General features: G+C 45.9%; 1 protein-coding gene across 1 annotated transcript in view; it reads left to right on the top strand.

Annotated features, from left to right (window-relative positions):
* Positions 1-4767: 4767 nt before the first annotated feature.
* SCGN (secretagogin, EF-hand calcium binding protein) overlaps positions 4768-22051 on the top strand; it is a gene marked incomplete at both ends in the record, with an annotated part of 29461 nt that continues 12177 nt past the window's right edge. The window contains 6 exons of the mRNA XM_082499481.1: positions 4768-4840; positions 5573-5643; positions 17407-17499; positions 17799-17888; positions 18593-18649; positions 19550-19627. Coding sequence (XP_082355607.1) covers positions 4768-4840; positions 5573-5643; positions 17407-17499; positions 17799-17888; positions 18593-18649; positions 19550-19627 — 462 coding nt within the window. The remainder of the gene's footprint in view (positions 4841-5572; positions 5644-17406; positions 17500-17798; positions 17889-18592; positions 18650-19549; positions 19628-22051) is intronic.

Raw genomic sequence — 22051 nt, 5'->3', positions numbered from 1 at the left:
TTGGGATCTGCCGCTAATAAGCAGCTTGTACCCATCTGAGGGTGGGGTTGGAAAAAATAAGAGTATATTTCTTTTCTGCAGCAGACAGCTTTATCTCTGACTTGATTTCCATGCAAATGGTAGGGGGATTCACTGACTCTGTTATTTCCACTTTGTTCCCCTTTCAGTTTGTCTTTCATCTGATTCTTCAGCATTTTCCTTTTTCTGGGATGCTCACCAGCCCCTTGCCAGGCAGCAGCGCTTCGTCCCCACCCTCGGCAGCCCCAGCTGTGCACAGCTGCTCAGCTGGCACCCTCGCCGCCCACCGCGCTGATGCAAATCAGGTGCTGGGGAAAATGGGTGCCACGGAGGATCCGGGCTTCGGCTTCCTACAGGACCCATGTAGGACCCAAACATCCTGCAAAACACATGCTCGGTGCAGGAGGAAATGCTGATGGGTGTCAGCAGTGGCTTCCTCGGTGTGTCCGGTCAGCGCAAAGCTGAGGAGAGCTGAAGCCATTTGATGAGGAAAATTATTTCCATTTATAAATCCGCATCTCCGTTTCTATTGGAATCATCTTCTGAAAACACAAGGGACAAAGTTGTGCCACAAATCCAGAAACTGATTTTTTTTTTCTTTCCCTATTCTGGTCATGGAAACCCAAATGTGTGACATCGATACTTTGAGTTTGGTCCAAAGAACATGGTATTTGCTGGCTGCCCCTTTTTCTGTTTCCAAATCAGCAATCTGCACTTTTTTGCATGTTTTCCCATTTACAGTGGCTTGATTAAGCCTTTCTCCAAAGGTAGCCGAGCCTGGGATTTGGCCGCGTGCTCCTTACTCTTCTTACTTCGGAAAAGTTGCCATTTTTTTTTAATTTATTATCAGCATCAGCTAAATAATATGGTGTTGCTGGTCTTCCAGGGCTGGAGGCCTCCTCGACCCACAGTGGGGCCACTTAACAGCCATGCAAATGCTTCCAGCCTTGAGGCACCTACTGAAGCACCTTCATTTAAGGGCCAAAAGCCACCAAAGTCAGGGTGTATCCGGGCCATTTTCTCCTCTTGCAGACGAGAATGTCTTTGTGGGACACCTCCAGGCAGGATTTTGGGAAGAATGAGGTGTGCTGTGGAAGAGAAGCACCTCTCGGGGAGCCCGGGAAGGTGCGGAAGCCGGGTCGGAGTTTCCCTGAGCGGGGAGAGTGGGGGCTGGTACCCACCAACATGAGACTGCCGGAGCTGAAAGGAGGGAAGAGTTACCGGGAGTAAGTTGTTCATTTCCACTTCCCAGTGAGTCTTACTTACCTATGTCCCAAACTTTTGGTTGCATTTTTCAGGAGCCTTGCAGATCACAGAGGAAACAAGTTTTTTAGAAAAAATAGCTATTTATATACTTTTTCAAAGCTATTTTACACACCCAGATTCACATTAAAAAAAAAAAGGAAAGGGACATTTTTTATTCTTTGATGTCTAATTGCTGTAATCTGAAAATAAACCAATAAAAGAAACATCTGAACTAATGATCTGTCATCACAAAGCCTTAATGGAAAAAATCATCCTGTCAACTATTATTACATTAAAGCCATTTCAGAACTTAAGGAAAAAAATAATGGGACAATGGTGTAGTTCTCAAAATATGTATCTTTACAAATCTATAATGCTCTGAAGCCAAATAATTCAATTGCCTTTTTTTTTTTTTTTTTTCATTTTCAGCTTTTCAAAACACAGATTTGAGATCTCCTACCTCAAGCGTTACTGCACTCTGCAACGCCGGAGCCAAAGGAGAAATCCTTAATCAAAAGCATTCCCTACTTTTTAAAATACTACCTACCTTTAATTCTTATTTATTCCCTTAAGGAAATAAGCCAAGGCAGAGCGGTTGCCGAGTTTGGTACGTGAGCTGCACACACAGCAGCTGGCTTCTGTTTGTTCCTTTAATACTAAGGGCAATAGATCCACAGTTCAATACGCTCCTCAAATTTACGGTACCCTGCAGAAAGCCCTGCCGAAGCAGTAAAAGTTGCTTTCAGCTGGTTTGTTGGGATTTTTTTTTTCATTCATGCTTTACTGAGACACCTAAAGGAACCGGAGAAACCGAACCGTTTCAGCCATGCAGTGGGGCGGCTGGATCCTCACCGCGGGATGGGGTTTCTCTCTGCTTCCCTGGTTCCAGACACTTGGAGCTAAATTTCTGTGATTCCGTCCCTGAGACCCCTAAATCCACCTTCTGCGATACAGAGAGGGGCAGAGCAGTTAAGCTGTGTGTCTATGGGGTGGCCCCTATATCTATAGGGTCTGGTGGTGGAGGCTTTTAGGGGGGAGCAAAGGCAGAGCTGGTGCGAACAGGAGAGGAGGCTGTCGTCTCTGCTCCCTTCTTCCTCCTTCGCAAGCACGCTCTGCTGCTGTGTGAGAGCGAAGCCTCTCGCTCCCGGGGCAGACTGACGGCACTGAGGGTGCATGGGAGGGAGGAGAAGGACGCTGAGACGGAGGGACACCTGTCATCCACACCTTCATGCAGAGGTAATGATGAGTTTTTGTTAGAGCCCCTGGTCCTTTTTTTTTCTCCAACCTGGACCTGGTTTCACTGAGGTTGTGTGAGAGCCTGAATAAATATTGGCAGGTTAAATAAGGTGGTGCTTCTTGCCTGCTCTTTCTCCTGTGAGGGCACGGGGGAGAACCAGCTGTGACAAGCTCTTAGTGCCCGCAATTTTTCATCAGTTCCCATAAAACCTTGCTCTCTCTGTCCCTGTGCGGACAGCAGCATGCTTTCCCTTGCAACTATTTCACAACATGGGTAGTATTTCCTCTTAAGTTAGCTTTGTTAAGACTATTTTTAGTAAGAAACTAGTTGTCATGATCATACTACCAAGCACCCTTGGCTGGGTTGGTGTCAGACGTGGTGATGCTTTCCAAAGCCACGTTACAAGCCTTGCTAGAAACCGGTGGGCAGCTCTTCGTTAAAAACCTGGATCAGGATGCTCCCTGTCTGGGGCAGGTGGGCTCTGGGTCCTGGGAAGAGAGATGGGGCCAAAAAGTGGCCTTCATGCCCCACCGTGCCATGGAACAGTGCCAGGTGACCTCATCCCACACCGGAGCTCAGGCAGCTCCCATGGGCCACAGGAGGCCACCGCTGCCGGGGAGCCATGGTGGGAAGCATTGAGAAGAGGCTGCAGGAGATGCTCCATGGGGGAGCCATCACCCCAGGGCCAGAAATGCCTCGTGGCAGTGAGGCAAGGACAGGTCAAAGAGAAACCTGTGGAGCAACTCGTCATGCCAACAAGGGACTTGTGCAGGTGTCCCCTAAAAATTTAGACTCCCCTGTGTGTCATTACCTACTGGTCACACACTCCTCTCCCGTGCCGGGGTCCCCTGTCTGAGCATGCTTATGATGCCCAGGGAATGTTTGTAGCCATGTCATCATGTTAGTATCCTGACATTCATTTTTCTGAAGTCCAAAGGTGACCCCGAGCTGCCGGCCAGGGAACCCCTGTTCTGAGCCACCGGCATGCTGCTGCTTAAAGGCTTCAGCTTCACGGCATCTCCTCTTCCTTTGCACATTGGAAAAGCTGGACATCGCTGTTGTCATCTCTCTGAAAGAATGTAATTTGCAGACCTGATATTTCCTGAGTAAAATGCAACTTTTAGTTCTTCAGGTGTTTGGCTTTGTTGTTTGTTTTTTTTTTTTGTTTTGTTTTTTTTTTTCTCATACCAAATAGGACCATGCTCAGGGGAAACATCAAATACTTTTAAAAAGCCTTTTCTGCTCTGCTTCTGAGAGCCACTCTAAAGCAATCAGTATTTGCATAAACCCAAAATATATATATATGGACTCAGAAGCAACCTGGAAAAAACTATCTGTAAGGGATTTCAAAGGAGATAATGAAGTTGCTGTAAATTATTCTGGGAGCAAACACAAAGACCTGGAACCCATCCTCAGGTACTTGGAATCACTGCAGATGAATATACAGGTGACATTCAAATGACATGTAGTCCCAGGCAGGACCATCATGAACATAAATATCAGCCTTCCCCTGTCAGCACTGAGAGCTCAGACCCCAAGGTTTCTTCTTTTGATTAGTATTATAGGAGGAAGAGGGTGTAGATCTCCATCCGTCTTCCTTCTGTGGCTCTTCATTCCTGCGAGGGAAACCTTCCTGACAGCTGGGAGGGATGAGAGGGTGAGAGATCCCTACGTGCTGCTGCTTCGCTTTCATAAACTGAGGAGGAGGGTTACAAGTTTTAGCAAAGTTGTGGGTTTTCTTTTGGTTTTCCCTAAACACCACATCTTCTCCAGTCTCACCTACCTTCGCCTGGGGAGTTTTGAAACTTTAAAGGTTGTTTGCAAGTGGCTCCCAGCTCTTTCCAAGTGATGGCTGCAGGGTTGGGTGTTTCTACCTGGGAAGCCCGAGATCACCCCTGCCAAAACCTGCACCCACACGCTCCCTGGTTTAGACACAGCCTTTGCTCCGTGGCCGCCCCACGCCCTCGCCACAGGTGGGATGCGGGCAACCAGGCAGCTCCGGACCCGCGGCAGCGCTGGCAGGGCGGGCGTGGTGCGGGTGGGACGGGCCCCGCGGGGCCGTGCCCACGCGTGGGAAGGCGGGGGGCTTTCCCTGACCTACCCGCGCCCCCCCGCGGGGCCGCCCCTGGGGTGGAGCCTCCGCCCTCAAAGCCGGGGCCGCCGGCGGGGCCGCGGGCAGAACCTGCGCGGGGGTTGCGCGGGAGTTGCGCGGGGGCTGCGCGGGGGCTGCGTGGGGGTTGCGTGGGGCGGGCGCCGCCGGCAGCACCATGGAGAGCGGCGCGGAGGGACGCCTGGACGCTGCCGCCTTCCTCGGCGCCTGGCGGCGCTTCGACGCCGACGGCAAGTGGGGCCGGTGGGGACACGCGTGGGGGGACCCACGCGTGCGGGTGTCTGCTGGGCGGATGGGTGCCCGTCTTGTGGGGAAGGGAGACGCCGCTTAGAGGGTGCCCGGGCGGGTGGGTGTTGTGTGGGTGGGTGTTGGGGTGGACGGGTGGGTGTAATGTAGGTGTGGCCCACGGGGGTGGGTGCCACGGGAGGGGGAAAGCGACCGTCTGGGTGGGTGGTCGTCTGGGTGCGCATGCAGGTGGGTGCAGAGTGGGGTGCCTGGGCTGTTGCACGCATGGACGGGTGCCTGTGCGAGTGAGTGCCTTCCAGCGCGTCCAGGCTTCACCCCTACAGAGTGTAGCCTGCAGGTGTTTCAGAGCCCCCCTCTTTCTCCTCCTCATGCCCTAACATCAGGTCTGAAAATCCCCCTTTTCACCCCAAGGTTTCTGCCTTTTCGTCGCCTCCCTGTTCCTTCTGCTATTCCCTCTTGTGGTCCCAGTTTGTGAGGTTTTTTCTGGAAAAGTTTTCTGTAAAGGAAACTCCTAAGGGAGCTCCACAATGCTGTGCCCAACACCCACACAGCCATGAGCTGATCAAATTGAATAGGAACCCCCTGAGTGGGCAGGCAGGGCCCCCAGCTGAGACCCCTACCATGCAGCCTTGGGGTCCCCTGCACGCAGCCCATGACTTGGTTCCCAGAGCTCCAGCAGTGCCACCTGACCATTAATATATTTGACTTTTATTTAGACAACGGTTACATAGAAGGGAAGGAGCTTGACAATTTTTTTCAGCACCTCCTGGAGAAACTGGGACCAGAAGTAAGTACTGTGCCGTATCGGTTGTGCATCAAGTCCAAGCAAAAAGGTCGTTATGCTGAGAGATGATTTGTATTTGTTGTTCTCTGGTCGCGAGCTCCCTTAGCAATCCCCGAGGTAAAGAGGTCTTCTCTTGGCAACAAGGTGGCATTGAAGCAGGTATGACAACAAGTGCAGTCACTGGAGAAGTTTGATCAGTTGTTTTCAGTGCAACAGCTGGTGTCACGGTGAGGTGGCAGCTGGCACCAGCTGAAGGGGCTGGTTGGAAGTGTGGAGAGTAAGTCATTTACTGCCATTGAACAGAAACAAATGAAAAAGCACTAGCACACAGTCTGGCAGGGTGAGGGGGAGAACAACAGGGATGATTTATTGAAGGGAGCGCTGATTAGTTTTGTTAATACAATAAGTTTCTTTCCGAGGTCATTTTTTAACAAATATACTGTCATTAATTTTAAATGGTGCTTATGAAGAGGATGCCCATCTATATCACTGAAGATAGCTGGAAGCCAACCAGGAGTCAATTATGTTGCTTGTAATGTCAAGACCTGGCTCTCAAGTGTTTCTGGGTTTCTCCCCTGGTTTTCTTTCCTATTTTTGGCAGCATGTCCCCTCTCTCACTCTCTGCATCTCAGTTCTACCAGAAGTTGCACAACAATTTACAGGGGCTGGTTTCCTCAGCTCCAGGTCATACCTTGCCTTTGACTGTCACCGTCAGTGAAGGAGAAATCCTGCCACTCAGGTCAGCTGCTCAGAAGTACATAAAGAATATGTTCTGATAATGGGCTTGATATTTTCACTACACGGCATAAGGTCAACTAGGAAGAGAAAAGGAGTTAGCATCTTCCAAATGGAAGGAGAGGGTGTGCTAAAACCAGAGATGAAACAATTCCTGTAAGCAAAAAGTAATTAATGAAAAGTCAATAGCTAATAAAAGGCATAAATTCATGAATATAACGTGTAAAATCAGAATTATATTTACAAGCCAATTAGTATTCTTGGCTCTTTGGGGATATAATGAAAAAAAACAAGTTGTTGTGAATATTTTTGCTAGCAAGTTTTTGTTTAATTTGCAAGAAAATTTGGATTGAAATGGCTGTTTCTGCAGAAATGTCTTTCCAGAACATGGATGGTTAGATGAACAGATAGCCATGGAAAAATCTTCAAAGTAAATCAAAAAAGATTCAAAAATAAGCGCTAAAAATCACTAGGGACACCAAAAAAAAGATTTGAAGAGAAACTGAAAAGCTTGTAGTCATTTACCCAGGAACAAAAGATGAAATTGGGAGCTGCTACTCTTGGGGTATTGAAATGGCAGAGCAAAGCCCGCTCAAATGAACCCAGGGACAGCAAACACGAGATGTTGAAGGAGAGGCTTAAACCCAAGCTGAGGAGCTCAATGCTGCGGCGGGTCACTGAAGCAAGGGACCTCCAGATGAGGGTCTCTGGAGTGAGCTGTAGCTGGTGATAAATCTGAGGGTTAGCTGGGGATCTCACACTGCGGGCAGCTTCCTAATGGGGACAGCTCAAGAGGAAGCTTCCAGCCCCACTGTAGCCCATAGCTGCTCTCGCACATCCCTCACGTGAGATTTCGGAGCCAGCGTGACACCGACTGGGTTGCAAACCCGGTGTGTAACAGCAGTTCTTGTGGTCTTACTGGTATCAGTGTGAACGCTACTATACAGCATTAGGTACCAGCATGCAGAACGTGCGAAATGAGAGTGTTCTAGCAATGGACTATTCTGCTTTGAGAAATCAAAGACAGTTTCACCCTGTGTAAAAAGCCACTGCTCAGATGACTCCGGCTTAAACCAGCACCCTCATCTAGCTTGCATCTCCTTTGCTTCTGTTGTCTAGGTTTTGCCACTAAAAGAAAAACCTTAACACAAATTGAATGAAGAAAGAACCAACTCTCCCTCTCCCTATTAAACAGAAGAAACAGACTAATTCTGGAAGAGAGTGCTCAGTAACTGCCAGGCTGCTCAAACAGCCTCTCAAGTGTTTCTGGTTTTCTTCCCTGGTGTTCTTGCCTATTTTTGGCAGTATTTCCCCTCAAGCGGTATTACCCTGAGTAATAAGATGATGTGTTGCCTTGTTCCCCTTTGCCAGCAGTCTGGTTTTGGTTCTCAGGCTTGTGCAGGGACAAAACAGTCTCCTTCCCCTCCAGCGGGCAGCAGGCACAGCGGTCTGCCTCGGTGGCAGCAAACCCAAGAGGAGCTTTGTCCTGGGGGAGTAAGAGCAGTCCCCTGCCCTGCTCCCCTAGGCATGGGGTTTGCCTGTGGCGCTGGATTAAACAAAGGTCACTACTACCTTTGTACAATGAGTTTGTCGAACAACGTTGAGCCATTTTTCTCTTTTTTGCATGATTTATGTTGTACAGGCTTGTGGTTAAAGCAGGAAGGGTAAAGGGTCCCCTTTGCATTGGTTTTCACCATCCTACAGAAAGGAAGTGGTCTTCGTGATACAAGGAGAGAGCTGGGATTGAGCATCTCTGTGTTTTAATGTTTGCGTTGACCTTTACTTCTTCTTTAGTCTTTTAACGTCTCAGTTTCCTTCCACAGTGAAAAGGGAAGACGGCAATACATACTGGCATGACTTCCAGATGTGTCACAAGGATTAATTAGTGACTGTGTCTGAAGTGCTGTACAAGTGATAAATAATGTTATCAGCACTGGAAGTTGTCTCTGCTTGAATAGCGAACGGCTTCATAATTATATTTTTTCACCCTGCACTCTCTAAGCTGTTATTTTTCTTAATGACCACTGTAGTCCTTCAGCTCTGTTTTTCTTCCCAGCTACTCCGCAGCATCCCCAGCTGACACTAAATGCCAGGGGATGGGAGCAGCTGGGAAAACAATGCAAAAGAGAACCCATCGGGAAGCTGAGATGCACAGCTCTGAGCAAGGAAGGAAACTTGAAATGCCATCCAGTGAGGGAGGCTAATTCATCATCTTTTATTGAACCATCAAGAATTTTGGGGGGAAGGGAAACTGCAACAAAGGTAGACCTACGATAAGCTGACCCAAATCCCAGATGCTGCTTTCTATCTCTCCTCCTCCAGCAATCGCCTGTTGCTGGAGACATTTGGACAATGTCCTTAATGACATGCTTCAACTTTTTGTCAGCCCTGAATTGATCAGGCAGTTTGACTAGATGATCACTGTCGGTCCCTTCCAACTGAAATATTCTATTCTATTCTATTCTATTCTATTCTATTCTATTCTATTCTATTCCATTCCATCCCTTTCCATTCCTATTTCTATTTCTATTTCTATTTCTATTTCTATTTCTATTTCTATTTCTATTTCTATTTCTATTTCTATTTCTATTTCTTATTTCTGTTTCTTTTTCTGTTTCTGTTTCTGTTTCTAAGAAAATACATTCAGTTTCCAGGTGTGCGTTACGTATCCATAAGGCTTCAGTGAAACACGGGGGATTTATGACACTGAAATTTATATGAATCCTCCATCAGCTGGCAGGGCTTCTGTGGTTTGGTTTCTCTGGGGGATATGAGGCAGAATCGAGGATAATTCAGCCACACACCAGCACAGGTTTGTGAACTGCTGGCATTGCCCATCTGCTGCCATTATTACTCCTGTGACTTCTCTAACTGAGCCTCCAGCTTCCAACCTGCTGCTGCTGCTGTGAGCTGTCTGTGCTCTCTTCTGCTCACTTGTAAACCTCTGTCTTCTACATTATGGACACCTTCCCATGCATTTTCTAAAAGTTTTTATACTGAGGTGAAAACTTAGTGAAAAGGACAGTTTCTTTCAGCACTGAAGAAGTAACTTTATTGGAACAGGAACCACAGCCCCTGCCTTTCTCTCCTATACTGCTGTACATCTTTATTTCTGTATAGAGATCATTTAGGATCTTCCTTGCTTGCTCTTTGCTATAGGTTTAATATAGCTCTATGTATATTCTCATAATAATTAGGCAAGAAGAGTTTTATAGATGAATGGCTGTAAATTTTGGGTTTGGATTGCTGGAAGTTTCCGTAAAACCAATGATGTCTGGGGAGGGAAATGCACTTTGCCATTATGGTTGCAGGGCTTTCACAGAAAGGTCTTTCACTTTGCTTAAATTATACTAAAATTAGACAGAAGACTTTCAGATAACAGTTGGTTGCCCTCACCTAAATGTAAGTGTGCGAGACACCACGTGTAGAATTCTTTTAATTGTAAATTTGATCAGGCAAGACAGGCATTAGCCTTGTTATAATCCCCCTGCCCCCAAACCACCTGGATAGTTATGACTGGAAGGGACTGAAGTTAATCTTCAGGAGCTCTGAACTCCCACCCTGAACAGCCATAAAGGATTTGTCTTTGCTTTTTCCTTCCAAAGAAGATGATCAGCCTCCAGCTACTCTTGCACTTCATTCTCGCCTTGCACAATGTATTGCGTATCCAAATTATGGGTTTAACTTAGTATCGTCAGGAATGCAGCAGCTAGTCATTCCAACTAAGTTTAATGGCCAAAATATCAGCCAGCCTCAAAGCCATCCAAATTAGATTTCCTCTATGTTTTGCCATCCCAAGAGACCCAGGATCACAGACCAGGTCTCTGGTGACCAGCAGGTCAAGAGTAAGACGACCCTTAGCAGAAAGCATTCATCTTGCATCCTCCTCCAGACTAATTCAGAAATCTAAACCCTGAGTCGATCCTGATTATTTAGATATAAAGAAGAAACTCTTTACTGTGCGGGTGGTGAGACACTGGAACAGGTTGCCCAGAGAAGTTGTGAATGCCCCATCCCTGGAGGTGTTCAAGGCCAGGCTGGATGGGGCTTTGAGCAACCTGGTCTAGTGAGAGGTGTCCCTGCCCATGGCAGGGGGGTTGGAACTCAATGATCTTCAAGGTCCCTTCTAACCCAAACCATTCTATGATTCTGATTATTGCCAAATACAGTTAGTTCATTAGGTGTGGCTTTTGTCAGCCTTGATTATCCTGACCAGTTCTTATTCCTGTTTCTGCAAATTAAGGCAGGGCACTGCAAGTGCCTGGAAGTATCTCTAAATGCAAACTCAATGTGCCTATGGGAAAAAAAACAGTCACGATGTATCTTCATTGCCCAAAGGCATGTAAAAAATCTTTCAGCCTAGCAGAAAGGACAGAACAAAGAACCTCTCCGAAGCCTAACCACAAAACCGTGATGGCACAGGGAAGGCTGTAATAGCCTTTGTTGGATGCTGATGTCTTCTACATGAAAAAAATTCCCATATATGTGCTGATGAGAGCTAAAAAAAGAACCAAAAGACAACATGGGATGACAGGCTAAGCGCTCAGCTATTGTAGCATGCAGGATTACAGTAAATCCTAATCAAAATACAGGGCCAAATTCTCAAACGATAGCGCTGTAGTTAAGTAAGCAAGATTGGCCCAAAGGAGAAGTTGGCCCAGGAGCTGCAGGGTGAAATCCCACGCTAACGCAGGCAATCCGATGTGCAGCTGCATGGATGAAATAAGTCATTCGTGTAATTCATTTTTGAATGCTATGGGATTTCAAGAAGAAATGTTTGGCCAAAAAAAGGTTCTTCTAAGGTCAAAGTGTATGTTACTGCTGTCTCATCTGGTCTTTGCTGGCCTCCTGTCTGTACTGTGTGGCTTTTGGCATGGTAATAGTTGTTGAGTTTGTTTTCCAACTAGCCTTGGCAGACATGATTTATTTTCATAGATCTTGTAGGAACTTGATATCTCTGGGGCCCTTTGCCCTTCTATCAAATTTGGCTGAACCGTTGTTAGGCGAAACGTGTGCTCAAGCCAGCATTTACAGATAAGCCTCTTTTTTCTTTTTTTTTTCAAGAAACAGGCTATAATAGTCACTTACGTTTAGTTTCTCTGTGCTTTTTATACCCTTATCAATATAGTGGCTTGCTTCCAAAAATCACGTCAAGAAGGAAAAAAAAAATCAATTTATGACAAGACTATCTTGATCAGCAGGAATTAAATGAGATGTCCCCTTTCATCAAGTAGGAAAGGCTCCACAGTACTCCATACATTCACTTTTTACCCCCCAAACAAATGACTCATAGTTGTGTTTTCATCAAGGCAACCTGCTGCCAAGCACATGGATCTCTTAAGGAGCAAAAATTTAATTAGACAGCATGAGTCAAAGAGTGCAACAGTATAAAAGGAATGGGTTAACAAAGAAGACAGATTACAGCCAGGTTTCCCAAGAGTCAAAACCAACCACGACAAAGAAATTAAATGCTGTGGAGATTTAAAAAAAAAAAATAAGCATGCCCTTTCCATTATTGCAGACAGTATTAAAAAACAGGTTATCTTTGCGATGCCAAATACTTGTAAAGGGTTCTCGCAAAAGGGAAGAAAAAGACTGGCCAGGGAAAGGAGAAAGCAGAAAATTCATTTGTTATGGCAACTCGAAGCATAGAAGCTTTTCTCTGAAAAACTCCGCAGAAGGGCAGCAATACTAAGAAATTTACTCCTTAACCCTGAGAAATGTAGGAACAAAGCCAAAGCAATATTTTAAATTGTGTGTTTTTATGAGGGCAAAAGTGACATGGCCTTCTCCTCATGGTACGTAGTAAGGATTTCTTCCTTGACCGGACAGTGAGAACATGCAGCGGCTCTTAGAAACCACAGAGCATCCGACCTGTGAGGGACCAGGGCAGCAGAAGCTTTACAACTCATATGAAGCAACCTGAAAAGGGGTTAAAGCATTTCTCCATTCCAGGCTAGGTCCCATCATCATTCTAGTCCAATGAAGATCATATTTCATGGAAATTAGCAGAGGGTTGGGTTTTTTTTTCCCTTAAATGAGCATCAGAGAGACATTGCTGGGGCTTTACTTCTGCTGCAGGACCCTTTCTTGCCAAGCACTTGCTCTCCCAGCAACTGCACTCTTCCTCAGCCCAATCCTTAGCAAAATTGGAGGCAGGTCCTAGTTCAAGTATGTTTTCCAGACTGTGGCAGGGAATCTTCTTCATTACAGTGGTGACTGATGCTAAATGTGAGCATCTCTAAAGCTGTTTCTGCCTTAAGTAGGCAGCAATTCAGGGGACGTTGTGCTCCTCTGTCGATTAGGGCTACTACCTCTTGATTAAATTCTCCTCCAGAAACTCAGGGAGGTGTACGCAGGTGGGAAAACAAGGAATGACAAAAAAGGCCTCCCCGTAGAGACACCTACCAGAAAGGATGCGACAGCATGCACTTAAACGTTCACAAAAGGGAAACTTTAGTTAGCTCCTAACAAGGCTGCAAAATGTCAGCCCAAGCAGTGAACACTGGAGAAAGCTTTGCAGACCTTTGAAACTGGGGAGGGATCTGTGGCCTGAGGCAGGCAACATAGTCAAGACAGCGCTAGCTCGGATGAAAAAAGCTGTGCGCACCTGCAGCTGTTTTCTTGCTGCACAGCCATTTCCCCCTGTCCCGGCTCATAGAGACAAGAGGCACAAATTTGTATCGTGCTATTTGTTACGGGTGCTTTCCAGAATAGAAAGGTGGTGTTGGTTTGTTTGGGGTTTGGTTTTTTTTTTTTTTTTTATTACTCCCCCTGTAATTCACAGAGCTTGAATAAATGGAGCGTGAGCCTGAAGCCTTTGAAAGCAGAGCGTGTTTGGTTTTTAGGCTTTCCTGCTTGTTGCAACCTGTAGTTGAACAGCAAGTTAATAATTAAAGGGAAGGAAGGAAAAACAAACTTCCCAGGGAAGCCGGTGGCCATAGCACCCAGCGCAGCACCTCTGTTTCTGTGTAAATGCTGTACGTCTCTGCCTGTGCCTACCTGGAGGTCTCCCCTTCTTCCTCTCCTGCTCCTCATCTTTCTCCCTCCACCATAGGTGTTGCCCTGATCTGGGAGGCAAGGAAATATTTGTAGGAGGCAGAGAATAAAAAAATCAGACCTCTTGACCATTGAGCTGCCAAGCTTTTACCTTTGGCCTCAGCGACCTCATCACAGGGCGGCCAAGGCAGCGAGGGGACCCCTGTAGCCCCCAGCCCGGGCCGGTGCCTCTGTGCAGCCCCGCACTGCCCCCGGCATCCCCAGCTCAGCCCCGGCTCCCGCGCTGGGTGAGAAATGCCCTCTCACTCCGCCGGCTGGTTACTGGACCCCAGCCCAGATCATGCCTGCAGAAACTGCCTCAACAGTCATTTCTTACCTGCCAATATTTATCTCATCCCTTTTAGGGATACCTGAATCTTGTCTGTACAAACCACTAATACACAGTATCTGCTTAATAGACTTAGGTGACTGTAATTGGTTGCGATATCTACAAGGCTTTTAAAAATTTTAATAGTCCTCATGTTGTCTCTCTTTATTTCCCCGCTGACTGGTTTTGCTTGCTTTTTGTCTTCATCCGTCTCGTTCTGAGCAGAGCTTGGAGTCCCAGCTGGAGTGCTCCCTCCTAGGGCTCCCAGGACATTGTGCCAGTACAAATAAGACCAAGGACAACATTTTTGGCTATTAAAATCCTACCTCGGCTCCATAAATCCTGGAATATTACATAGACAATACTTCTGTCCAAATACTTTTTTCCCTTTGTTTCTGGAGCATGCTCTTGTCTGAGCGTTAGGTTCCTGCTGAACCACACACAAGCTTCCCAGTGTCGCTGCCTCACTGTAGCAGAGCCAAAGCCCTGATTTGGAGGCAAAACAGTATACGAACAAAATGTAAACAAGCCAGAAAATTGAATATACTCCCTAAACCTTCAGGGAGGGATTAGCACATCCAGCCATCTGCCCCACTGTCCTGGCTCTGCCCTGCAGCCTGCCCAGGCTGTCCCACCACAGGCCACACACCTCCAAAATCAGATTACACGGTCAGCAAGTACAATCTGCAGTTCATATCCTTGCTTGGACAAGGGGAACAAATCATGCAGGCTACATGCGAGGTTTTTTCCAACCTTTAAAATGTTTTTGGAATGGAAAGGCAATCAGAGCAAGCTACTAGTCTACACCACCAGTAGGTCGGCTTTGGACACCACGTCTCCCAGTCTTGGTTTCTGCTTGAAATGGTTGACTTTGGAGACCAGGTCTCCCAACCTTAGTTTCTGCTTGAAATGGCATGTTTTATTTGATCTTTTTTAATCTTCTGGGATTGGTTTGGGTTTTTTTTTGGTAAATTTAAAGGTTACCTTTGAAACCTAATGATCATAAACCAAGACGTGTCATTCCCAGTGTAAAAAATTGTAATATACAAATAATTTTGCCTTGCTTGCTCATCTTGGGAAAACCAGTTTGTGCAGTATCTTTTACTTCACTTTTATTCTTTGGGAGTAAAGATTGGGTTTCAGTAGATCCATCACCTTTTGTGTTTCATAAGTAGAATATTCAGGAATAGAAAGAGGTTGTCCAATTTGAAAAAAGCACTGTAGTGTAACACCATGGACTAAAACCTGTTGGAGCTGTGTAAATACTGTAAATACTTTGGGTATTTACTTGATGTATCCCATAGTTTAAACCAGTTAAAAGTAAAAAAAAAAAAAAAAAGAAAAAAAGAAGTCAGTCCTGGTTTTATGCAGATGACAATGTTCCCGCCACACAAAGCTCGATGAGTGGTGGTTAATAGCTGGCACAAAATTGGGCCATAAGCTCTCTTAACAAATGACTAGTCTGAACTCCACAACGCACTTTTCAAATATCAGCTATGATTATCGTTTCAGAAATAACTTACCCTACTGGGCACAGAGGAGGATAATTTCAGAGTGCTTTGCAAGCCTATTGAAGTCAGCAACTGATAGGTTTGCCTAACACCGAGGAGGTGTCTCAAAGCATCAAGGTGCTGTCAGGAGGCAACTGAAATAGCACGAGTTGAGGATATAATACTGAGGTGAAAGAAAAGTGTACGTGCGTGGTCAATGGTATGCTATGTCCCCAGTGCTTGCACCCAGGGGGGCTGGCAGTGAGCACAACCGGGGGGCAGTGGTGTGGGCACGTGGCCACGCAGCCCATAGGGCTCACTGGCCACCACCATGGGGATGGAGCATCCTGCAAGTGATCTTGCCTCTTAACTGGGAGTTGCCAGCCCTCACCGCTGTGCCCCATGGATGCCGCTGGGGGATATGCTCCACCTGCCCTACAAAGAGCCATGTGAGTTCCCTGTCCTCCCATTCCTACTCCTAGATTCCCAAATTTTCCATCATCTGACATCACCAATGCTTACAAATATCTAAAGGGCGAGTGTCAAGTTCAGTGGTGCCCAGTGATAGGACAAGGGGCCACTGGCACAAACTGAAACACAGGGAATTCCATCTCAACATGAGGAAAAACTTCTTGACTTTGAGGGTGACAGAGCACTGGAACAGGCTCCCCAGAGAGGTTGTGGAGTCTCCTCCTCTGGAGACATTCAAAACCTGCCTGGATGTGTTCCTGTCCAATACCCATCCAAAGTGAGAATGTGAGCTGCAGTTGCCAGGCCATGTTACTGAGCTCAGAGGTGACAAACCTTACAGAAAGATCTCCTACTACTCCATGCAACTTTTGCTGCTCCAGTTCACACTTTGCAGAATCAGTGCCTGAGGGAGCACATAAGGCAGTGAATAAGCTGAGGCCTGGACACGCTGTCTCTGGGCATCACGCAGAGCTTGCACACCCACTGTTCGCTCTGCCAGGACAGGGCAACCGAGAGTGTCCTTTCCTAGGCATGAGATTTGTATCTGCTCAGCCTCTGAACAGCCAGGCAGGAGGCACTGAGCTGTGCACTGAGTAAATCTGAGAAAGTATCTCATGGTCTTGTGTCAGCGTAGTAAGAAAGGGCTTACACAACATGATGGGCCTGCAATAGTAGCTGAAAGGACAAGAAATTGGGTTAGAAGACCCAGGAACACACAGCTATAGTCCAAGCTCCACCTGGACGTAGAGAAGCTTTGAAGTGTTTTTCTTCAGGGGTTGGGAAGAACTTAATTTATTCTCTTGCAAAAAATGCTACAAATGTATGCCAAGGACCAGTCTGCATTATCCTCCTCCCTCTTTTGCCTCCCAGAGAGGGCCACCTGCCACGGGGCTGGGAGAGGAGTCAGGACCTGGTTAGTGCCGGTGTGGAGGGTAACGTTGGACTTCATTATTGCTTGGGAGACAGTAACTAGGTGAGCTTCTCAGCCCAGCCACAAAGCTCGTCTGACCAGAAGCCTGGCCCCAGGGTGGGGAAATTGCACTTTGTGTTGCCCAGTTCACCCAGATACCCTAAAGGTTACTGCTAAGAGAAAGAAATCATGCCTAATGCACCTAAGCGTTGTATTTCACCTGTCTGAGCAATGCCAGTCAAAACATAAAACCTGACAAGTCCTGAAAACTCCTCACTATGTATAAATTGATTAAGGCGTTGAGCAGATGCAAAGGGAATGTGAATTGCTTGAAATCCCATGCTATTAACCCAGAAACACTGACAGAGATTGGTGCCAGGTCTTGACAGGCAATAATAAGCAACAATCTAGCTCCACTGCCAACTTTCAAGGCTGATGATCTAATGAACTCCAGGGGTGTAGTTCAAGGATAAGGACATCTTCCTAAACAGAACAAGATGAGAATGATCAGCATGGAAACAGCTGCAAAACCAAATTCCAGTGATATAGTGGGAACAGCTGGCTAAAGAAGCAGGTGTCACTGAAATATTTTGGGGTCTCCAAACACTGGTCTTCCAACTGAAAGCTTATTTGCTACAAAACTGTGCATAGCACTAATTTCCAAAAATTCATCTAAGGTGGTGTGTTTGTGGGCTTTCAGAAGCATTAGCTCCCGACTGTAAGGATGCAATGATCCTGGTGTTTATCTGGGAGCCAGGAGAGATTTCATGCGTGTGTTGTTTTCTGCATGGCAGAACACCATCACAGAAGAAAATGTTCAAAGGATGAAGGAGCAATTCATGTCTGCCTACGACAACACCACAGACGGGCGCTTGCAAATCCAAGAGGTATCTCTCCCTGGCTCCAGCCTGGGATTTTTTTTACAGAAGGTGGGAGAATTAGGACCTAGAGCAGACTTGGTAGATATGGTAGATAGAGCCTGGGTGGGGAGGAGGCGAGTCATGGAGTACTACATTAGCCAGATCTCTTGGTTTAGGGTTTATTTCCAAGGCAACAACATGCCCAAATTTATTTCCCATATGGGGTCAGCAGTCACCCAAGTTTTTTCATATCTTTACTTTCATGGTTTGGGTTTGTTTTGGGATTTTTTTATGTGTTTGTTTTTTGTTTTTTGTTTTTTTTTCAGCTTGCAAATATTATCTTGCCGGATGATGAGAACTTTCTGCTGCTTTTCCGATGGGAAACTCCCTTGGACAACAGTGTGGAATTCATGCGGGTCTGTATCTCCACATTGTCTTTTCCCCTTGCACACCAACAGCTTCTTCAATATGCACACTTCCACCCTCCGTAGAACATGGCGTGGGAAATACGTGGTTTTTGTGGAAGCAAAAGACTTTCTGACCTGTTCAGGTAGACAAGGTTATATCATTTTACCCTCATGCATTATCCTGGCAGGGTGTGAGGGTAGAAATATCCATAAGCTGGGCCAACTGAGGAGCAAAAAACCCATAAGGTTTCTTTAACCGTGCCCAATCTCCCTCCACTCTCTGCCCTTAAGTATCCCAGCACAAAATATCAATTTTTCCAAGACTGCTTGCAGTTAGTTTTATTTCACACCCAAAGTGGGGACTTCTGCAGATCAGTGGCCAGTTGTGTACGGCCTTGACTTTTACTCATACGAGAAGCTGCGTGTACAAATTAGGTAAGAAGCATAGAGGGGTTTCTTAGTCTTTTCTTCCTTTTATAGACAGTGTGTCTGCATTAAATATACGATAGCAGCGTGCACACATACAGCATCCAAGTGAAAGTAAAAGCTATTGTGTGGAAAGTTTATTTTATGTCTTCTATAATTAATTGAATATTGGATAATACAACAGCTTGCTCGTTATGGAAGTTCTGATTTGAATTTTTACGATCTATCACCCGAGCAGATGATTAACTGCAATATTTATGTGGTCGTATCAATCTATCTCCATTCAGATCTGGCGCAGTTACGATGCTGATAGCAGTGGATTTATTTCAGCTGGCGAGCTCAAAGTAAGTTATTTTAACAAGTCTCTTTGGGCTTGATCTACAGCTCGCTGATGTCAACGGGAGCCTTTCTGTCGGCTTCACCAATTTGCTGTCTTTTGTGTGGATGATGAATGGCATTTCTAGGTTGTTAACGACGAGTTTAAGAACTGGGGACCCTCCAACCTTCTGGCACGGCTGCAGGGACCCTGCCGGGAGGGAGGACGCTCTGCTGTTGCCCTTGCTGTCCTGCTTCCCCCTCGCCTCGTCCCATGACCCCACTTGTCTCAGCGCCCCCCGAACACCCAAGGAGCCCCCCAAGCATGCCTTAACTTTGTTTTACATATGTGCCTCTCCCAGCTAAACAGAGCCAAAGCCATTGTGTTTTATTAGTGGGATCTTTTCCCAAGCCTGCAGATTTTCTGAGCACTGGTTTCTTTTTAAAGCTCAGGCTATTGAGGCAGAAGCCTGTTCAGAAACTGTAACTCGAACACCCTGAGCCAGCCGGGCACAGAAGTCTGGCCCTGGGCTGCAGACCCTGCGCTGACCTCTCAGCGTGTGGCTCCAGCCTGCGCCCCAATGAAGACATAAAGGGATGCTTAAGTGTTTTGCCGAATCGCGAATATTTTGATTTGAGATCGGTTAACAAATATTGCAGGATTTAGTGTCATCTTTTGCTTATTTTGTGAGTTAATTATGACCTGTTCCAGTATGCCTGCCCTGGGTAAATTTGGTTATTTTCTAATTTATTTGAAAAAATATGTTTCAACTAAAAAACCATGAACTTTATGTGAAATTGCAGACACTGGTACTAATCAGGAATGTGAAACTAGTTTCATGTAACCCTGCTGAGTTTGGATTGAATTTCTTACTGTTATTTCTTTAATTTACTCTAAGGAGTAATATTTGTCTCTTTTCTTACTGCAGGATTTCCTGCGAGATCTCTTTTTGCAGCATAACAAGATGGTTGCTGAAGTAAAGCTGGAAGAATATACTGATACCATGGTAAGAAAAGATAGTGTTGATATTGTTTAGATTATAGTACTGCCTAAAACTCTCCTTCAGGGTCAATGTCCGTGGGGCCATAAACGCCCTCTGAAAAGGTGTATCTTCTCCAAGAGGTCCCTTTGGAGAGTTGGCACGTGCTGCTGCTGTTTCTTTGCACTGCACCGGACATCAGCTGTGAACAGCATTTCATATATTTTTGCTTTGAGTTGAACTGTTTCTTATGAGAAAACAGCTCAACTTTACGTCAGAGCAAACTGAGCCCTAAATCCATTTGAAAACAGTAGTTGAGGTCCGTTCTTTTTCAGGGTACGTTCAGCTTCAGCCAGATCTCCAGCTCCTTCCCTCCCTCCCTCCCTCCTAGCAAATCCTTTTGCTCCCAAGACACGTAGGTATCCGGCTCTTCTGCTCTGCAGAGCCCAGCAAGCCTTGTTGGCTCCCTGCTGCTTCCCTGAAAGGTTGGGAGGTTGAAAGCTCCAACTCTTCCCCTGCCTTAGCACAATATAGTTTTTATCCCTCAATCAGCAACATAATATTTGGTGTAAGTTTAGCATCAGTCACCTGGATTTGAGAGCAACTTATTATATCTAATCATCTAAAAACAAGAAAAGAAAGAAAAAAAGCTCATTTCTGATCTCATTCTCAAGGGTATCATTTGAGTTCCACTAGCAAATATCTACCATTGCAATTTTCTAAATTATTTTCAGATGGGACTGCCTTGATTCTTGGCACAAAATCTGTGTTTGTACCTAAAGAACAGCTTGGTATACAAGCAAACAAGGAACTGCCCGCATATTTTGCAATACCATGTTATGTGTACATGATGCATCTGTGCCTAGAAATGTGACCCTTTAATGCAAAATGAAAAAAACTGTACCATTACAGAAAAGTGTGGACTTTTTTTCATCTTTATAGGACAGTGAAGGGAGAGGAATCCAAGCTACAGAAATTATTTTCCAACTGGCAGAGCTTGAAAACAATAAAACCCCATAAACTACAGCTAGAACAAAAACCTTCCTGGTAGTGCTTGCAGGTAGCAAATAGCTTTTATGCCTCTCCATTAAGGTTTCCATCCCCAGCAGCTAATCTCTGATCAGGTGCTGGGGAATAGGCGATCTGAACCTTGTAGACATTTGGCGGTTCATTTCCTCCAACTTCTTTCCCTTTCCAATAATTTCTCAAGAAACATCTGCGATTCCTTCTGCCCCACCACAGCCAGATATCAATGCAGCCCGGGGCTGACAGCCAGGAGGTCTGCTTTCTATTCCCATGTTTTTTTTTACAGATTGGCTTTGTATCTTTGGAGAGGCAGTTTAGTCTCTATGCTACAGGATAAGATTTGATCTGGGAAAAGGGATGCTTTGCATATCTGGGGAAATCTACGATCTGAAATGCAAACCTGGCTTGTGAGGACAAAAGTTTGCAAAGCCACAATGCCAAAAGAATCAGGGATGTTAATGGTTATTAGAAAATGAGGATATGGCAGATGATTTTTTTTTTCCTTGTGATCCTTTGCTATAAACTGAAGATCGAGGAAGTTTACAAACACACCTGATCCTGAGAGCTAAGGCAGGATGTGAAATTACAATATGCATAATCTTACCCTGTGATATCCTGTAGTAAAATAGAGGATACGAATTCTGTACATCACAGGAAAGTAGCCATGTGGACAGGATCTCTATAGTAGCAGATGCGCTGCCTGAAGTGATTGCATGGGAACTTACCTAAAGTAGGAGGGCAAAATTACAAGGAGGGAAGAAAGATTCAGTCTTACATTTGCAGTGCTGGATTAAAAAGGGACTTGAGGAGCCAAGACCAAAGTATGATGTCAAGGCCCAGGGCAATGAGAGCTCTTTGCTTTCTCTCTCTGCTTTCCATGTGGAGTGGGGGGCTGCTGAAGTGCCGAGTCCTGATGGGGCTCTGCTACCATCACTACTCTCCAGGAAAACAAGGGGACAGTGGCCCTTGCATTTCATTCCTTAGGCTTTCATGGACTTTCTGTGGTATCATTAGCAGCCAGCAGCACCAGTCCCTTTACGGCAGAGTGGAAATATTTATATTTCTCTCTCCTATTGCTTTGCTCCCACCCTTTTCTCTGTTTACAGCACAAGGTCTTTGGGACAAGGGCTTGTTTCTGCTGCACATAGACACAGGGTCTCTCAGGTGGCCCGTCTATCCTACTCAGGGCTTTCAAATGCCACTGTAATAACATTCAGTTGAAATAAGCTGTGTCCTAAGGAGCTGTAAAACCATCTGTCTCCATAGGGCTTAACAGATCTCTGCCCTCTTTTCTGTACATCCACAGCCGGCTGCACGCATCTTAAGCAGCTACCGATATACTGAGTGGATCCTACAGCCGTCTGGAGATGGGAATAAATGGGAAAAGATAGAAACTATCATTTTAAAGAAGCTAGCCCAGGCACG

Source organism: Vanellus vanellus (genome assembly GCF_965231255.1).
Source record: "Vanellus vanellus genome assembly, chromosome: 2".
Classification (NCBI taxonomy): domain Eukaryota; kingdom Metazoa; phylum Chordata; class Aves; order Charadriiformes; family Charadriidae; genus Vanellus; species Vanellus vanellus.
The sequence above is the reverse complement of the archived record's forward strand: the minus strand, read 5'-3'. Positions and strand labels throughout refer to the sequence as shown.